This window comes from Clupea harengus, chromosome 24, assembly GCF_900700415.2.
Source record: "Clupea harengus chromosome 24, Ch_v2.0.2, whole genome shotgun sequence".
NCBI lineage: Eukaryota > Metazoa > Chordata > Actinopteri > Clupeiformes > Clupeidae > Clupea > Clupea harengus.
The window spans coordinates 13,826,226-13,831,225 of NC_045175.1; the positions used below are offsets into that span (position 1 = coordinate 13,826,226).

The 5,000-nt window shown below is 49.6% G+C and overlaps 1 protein-coding gene across 1 annotated transcript in view; it reads left to right on the plus strand.

Annotated features, from left to right (window-relative positions):
* Positions 1-2,059: 2,059 nt before the first annotated feature.
* mri1 (methylthioribose-1-phosphate isomerase 1) overlaps positions 2,060-5,000 on the plus strand; it is a 12,277-nt gene continuing 9,336 nt past the window's right edge. The window contains exons 1-2 of the mRNA XM_031561922.2: positions 2,060-2,369; positions 2,500-2,673. Of these exons, the coding sequence (XP_031417782.1) occupies positions 2,542-2,673 (132 nt within the window). The 5' untranslated portion in view covers positions 2,060-2,369; positions 2,500-2,541. The remainder of the gene's footprint in view (positions 2,370-2,499; positions 2,674-5,000) is intronic.

Below are 5,000 nucleotides of genomic sequence, written 5' to 3' on the forward strand. Positions count from 1 at the left end.
AGGGGCGGAGCTGGAGGCGGGGTTGGTGTTTTAATACGGGGTTCTTCTGTTCTGGCTATGATGCACCTACAGTATAATAAATGTGATACGATGTATAAATATGGTCTCTGGCTCTGATTTCAAAAACGGGGGGATATTCCACTGATGGAGATAATTTCCAAGCACTGTTAATGACTAATCAAGTGCCTTGTATTATTAATTACCTCATATGAATCATGGCTTTTCTGTGTTTCTGCGTGTGTGTAACTTAGAATATTAGGTGCCACTTAGTCTGCATATGTACAAGAGCATGTTTAGACCAGAAGTGATGAAAAGGGTTGAACTGTGCTTCTTCCGACCTTGCAAAACTTCCATCCGTGCCTCCGACGTCATAAATCCACCATGTGGTTATCCATGCTGAACGCTTAACTTCTGTCTATATAAACCTTGTGCGATGTGTTTATCATTGCTTCACTTTCAGCCTTGTGCTGGGAGTGAGCCCAATTGCAATTGTTGTTTGTCTAATAAATATACTGATATGCAGGTCCGGAGTCCTGAGGTAACTAGGGTGAATTTTCACCTATCATTTCCACGTACGTGGTTTAGTGACAAACCTGGATAAATTAACTCTGAATAAGAGTTAAACCTCCTAATAGAAGAGCCCTCTGACGTTGTTTTGCTAGGAGAATGAACCAATGGGGGGTTCTTTTATTAGGAGGTTTACCACTTACTCTGAGTTAACTTATCCAGGTTTGTCACTAAACCACGTACGTGGAATACCGCCCAGACCTCATCTTTGGTGTGCTTGTGTTTGTGTGTCTCTAGTGGTGGGAGATTGTACTCTCTGCTGCAAGGTAACATTTCAGAGACAGAAACAACTCTGTCCAAAGTGAGGAACAGGTTGCATTGGCTGCATGCCTTTGCTTTTGTGTGTGTGTGTGTGTGTGTGTGTGTGAGAGAGAGAGAGAAAGAAAGAAAGAGAGACGGGGAGAATTGTGTCACAGAGGGAATTTAGGTCCTGACAGTCAAAACACTGTTGATTAGAATGAGTGATGTCCGAAGACTAAAGAATGTTGGGGTGTGTGTGTGTGTGTGTGTGTGTGTGTGTGTGTGTGTGTGTGTGTGTTTGTGTGTGTGTGTGTGTGTGTGTGTGTGTGTGTGTGTGTGTGTGTGTGTGTGTGTGTGTGTGTGTGTGTGTGTGTGTGTGTGTGTGTGTGTGTGTGTGTGTGTGACTGAGTGAAAAAGAAGAATAGAGAACATGTGTGTTGGGATGGCATTAGTGTGGTGGCGAGAGAAAGCGCGAGAGAGAGAGGGGCATTGGTGTGTTAGAGAGAGAGAGAGCGAGAGAGAGAGGGGCATTGGTGTGTTAGAGAGAGAAAGAGCGAGAGAGAGAGGGGCATTGGTGTGTTAGAGAGAGAAAGCGCGAGAGAGAGAGGGGCATTGGTGTGTTAGAGAGAGAAAGAGCGAGAGAGAGAGAGGGGCATTGGTGTGTTAGAGAGAGAAAGAGCGAGAGAGAGAGGGGCATTGGTGTGTTAGAGAGAGAAAGAGCGAGAGAGAGAGGGGCATTGGTGTGTTAGAGAGAGAAAGAGCGAGAGAGAGAGAGGGGCATTGGTGTGTTAGAGAGAGAAAGAGCGAGAGAGAGAGAGGGGCATTGGTGTGTTAAAGAGAGAGAAAGAGAGAGAGAGAGAGAGGGGCATTGAATGGCCGTGAATAATGGCCCGACTCCATTCTCCAGGTCTGCGGCAGCACCGGGCCGAACATCTGCCTCCCTCTCGCTGCCCCGTTCTCTCTCCCGTCCCTGGGGAAGAATAGAGTCCATCTCCCAGTCCTATTGTAAGACTGCCACCGCGGCTGTGCGCTTATGCTAATCCCGCTGAACCGAGGGGCGCGTTTTACCTCCCAAAACAAAAGAACAACGCCCGCCCGCCCGCCCAGCTGCGGGGAGAAAGAGGCTGTACGGTACGGGACGAGAGAGTGCACTGCGCCCGCCCGAGCGCTGAGAACGCGCCGTCTCGGTCCATGGGAACGTGGTGGTGGTGGAGGAGCCGAGAGCGCGCAGTGTTTGTGCCCGCGCAGACAGAGCAAGAGGTGGGCGTGGACAAAGGGAGGCGGGGCTTCCTGTCGAAATGAGTGACACGTGGTCCCCCTCTGTTGGTGTGTGTGTGTGTGTGTGTAGGGAAAAGGTTGTGAGCGAGAGAACACACTCAACCCCGTTTTCTGTCGCGCATTTTTACCCACCCACTCAAACACCGACCGTCCCGCATATCCTCGCGCTGGAGGTACGGCTGGCCCCCTTTTCTTTCTTTGAAGGACCAGCTCGCTTCGGCAAGGAACGTTAAGCCAGCGACGCAAGCACGGACCAACAGTGAACAAGCCCCGTTGTCACGCGGGTGAGAGTGTGAGCGCGACAGAGAGAGGAAGGAGGGAGAGAGAGAGAGAGAGAGAGAGAAAGCTTTTGAGTGTTTTTAGAGTCTCCCACCCCCACCTCCTCCTCCTGAACGTTCTCCCTCCCCACACCAGACCCCCGCCGTGCCGCAGACTCATCCCACGCCGACCGCGGCCATGACGCTGGAAGCGATCCGGTACCGCTCCGGGTCCCTGCAGATCCTCAACCAGCTGCTCTTGCCACATGAGACGGTGTTCGAGGAGATCCGCTCCGTCCAGGATGGCTACGAGGCCATCAAGAGTATGAAGGTACGTAGAACTGCTAGGGCTCACGGGACCGGAGGTACGAACATCTGATCGGGGTTGGATCGCGTGTGCAGCCCGAATGCGTGGTTCCTCCCTGTCGCGGATACAGTTTAACCAGTTGCAGCACAACGACTTGCAACATAGCGCGGGTGTTTCTTTGTGTCAGCAGGGAGCATGGGGTCGTTCTTTTGTGTGTGTAGGCTCCGCGGGGGGAGATGGTGTGTGTGTGTCTGTATGCGCGTCTAGTTGATCATTTGCATACCAGTGCAGGATCGCACAGCACCGCATGCTCGTAGGATGGGTGTGCTCTCTCAAGGGCAACCTTCTCAAACATGCAGTTATCGATTTATTCAGACTCGATGTGCACTTCACAAGCTGGGTGTTTGTTATGATACACATAGTAACATTTCAAGGAATAAGCAAGTCACGTAGGCTATTATTGTTTGCGATCGCTGTGTAGCTAATTGATTGGCTAACCTATGTCAGTCACTGTTTGAAGGGGGTAGAAACTGGAAGTGTAGGATAGGCTCCATAGACAAAACCGGATTCACGCCCTCATTCTGGGCTGATGACAGCCGGTGGCTCCGGTTGGCAATGCGCTCCGGTGCGACGCGAGCCCATGACTAACGGGGAAAGGCGCCTTTATAAATGTTTAATCGTGCCCAGGTTAACAAGAGCTACGGACAAATGGCTCGGCCAGGTAGACTACAGCGGGAAACCGGAGTAACGGTCGGTTTGGCAAAGCGTTATAGCAACGAGGGTGAAAATATGCTGGATGAATTATTGATAACCTCCCGATTTCCGCCTTGTTGTTGCTGCTCACGCGGCGCAGGCACAGTCGTTTTTAACGACTGTTTCACACCGCTAGGGACCGACACGGCAACAGTTTGTCACATTATTGTCCATTAATCACCAAATGTTTTGAATCGAGAGTCTTATGTGTTCTTGGATATTATGTTTTGTCTGTGAGCTGAACAAAGACCAAAGCAAAGGAGCATCTCTCTCTCTCGTCTCTCTCTCTCTCTCTCCCCTCTGACTAAGACAGACTCTTCATTAGGTATCAAACCTTAAAAGTGGTCCTTCGTTAAATTTGCCTGCCATTCCCCTGCACCCACAATCAGAGAGAGAGGGAAGATGGTAGGGACACACACACACACACACACACACACACACACACACACACACACACACACGCTGACACACACACACACATCTACAAGTTATGCTCCCTCAGAAACATATAGATGTGCATGTCTGAAAGTTCAGGAGAGCTGTGAACATTAGCATACGGATGTGATGGTGTGGTCTCCATGGAGAGAAGTGATGATGTATCGAGCGAATCTCCACCAGCCACTCCTGAAGGGGCCGAGCCCTCACAAACACACACACACACACACACACACACACACACACACACACACACACACACGCGCACGGTGATATCATGTTGGGCGAATCTCCGCCACCCACTCTAGAAGGGGGCGAAAACTCCAAACGATTACCTCACCATCAGCTGATGTCATCGCCATTGTCACTGCTACTATACACTGCACTGTGTGTGTGTGTGTGTGTGTGTGTGTGTGTGTGTGTATAGGTTAAGTATGTATGGGTGTGTGTGTGTGCGCGCTTTAGGTGTAAGCAAGTGTGTGTGTGTGTGTGTATGGGTGTGTGTGTGTGTGTGTGTGTGTGTGTGTATAGGTTAAGTATGTATGGGTGTGTGTGTGTGTGTGTATAGGTTAAGTATGTATGGGTGTGTGTGTGTGTGTGTGTGTGTGTGTGTGTATAGGTTAAGTATGTATGGGTGTGTGTGTGTGCGCGCTTTAGGTGTAAGCAAGTGTGTGTGTGTGTGTGTGTGTGTCTGCTTTAGGTGTAAGCAAGTGTGTGTGTGTGTGTGTGTGTGTGTGTGTGTGTCTGCTTTAGGTGTAAGCAGGTGTGTGTGTGTGTGTGTGTGTGTGTGTGTGTGTGTGTGTGTGTCTGCTTTAGGTGTAAGCAGGTGTGTGTGTGTGTGTGTGTGTGTGTTCAAACAGGCTTCAGTAGATAAGTGTGAATTTCATGATGGCATAGCTGTGTGTGTGTGTGTGTGTGTGTGTGTGTGTGTGTGTGTGTCTCCGCTTTAGGTGTAAGCAGGTTAAGTGTGTGTGTTCAAACAGGCTTCAGCAGATAAGTGTGAATTTCATGATGACATAGTAGTGTGTGTGTGTGTGTGTATGTTTATATGCTAGGTGGTTTTGTGTGTGTGTATATGCTAGGTTGTTTGTGTGTGTGTATATATTGGCTAGATTGTGTGTGAGTGAGTTTGAGGCAAGTTTTGTTAACCTGGTCCACCTGAT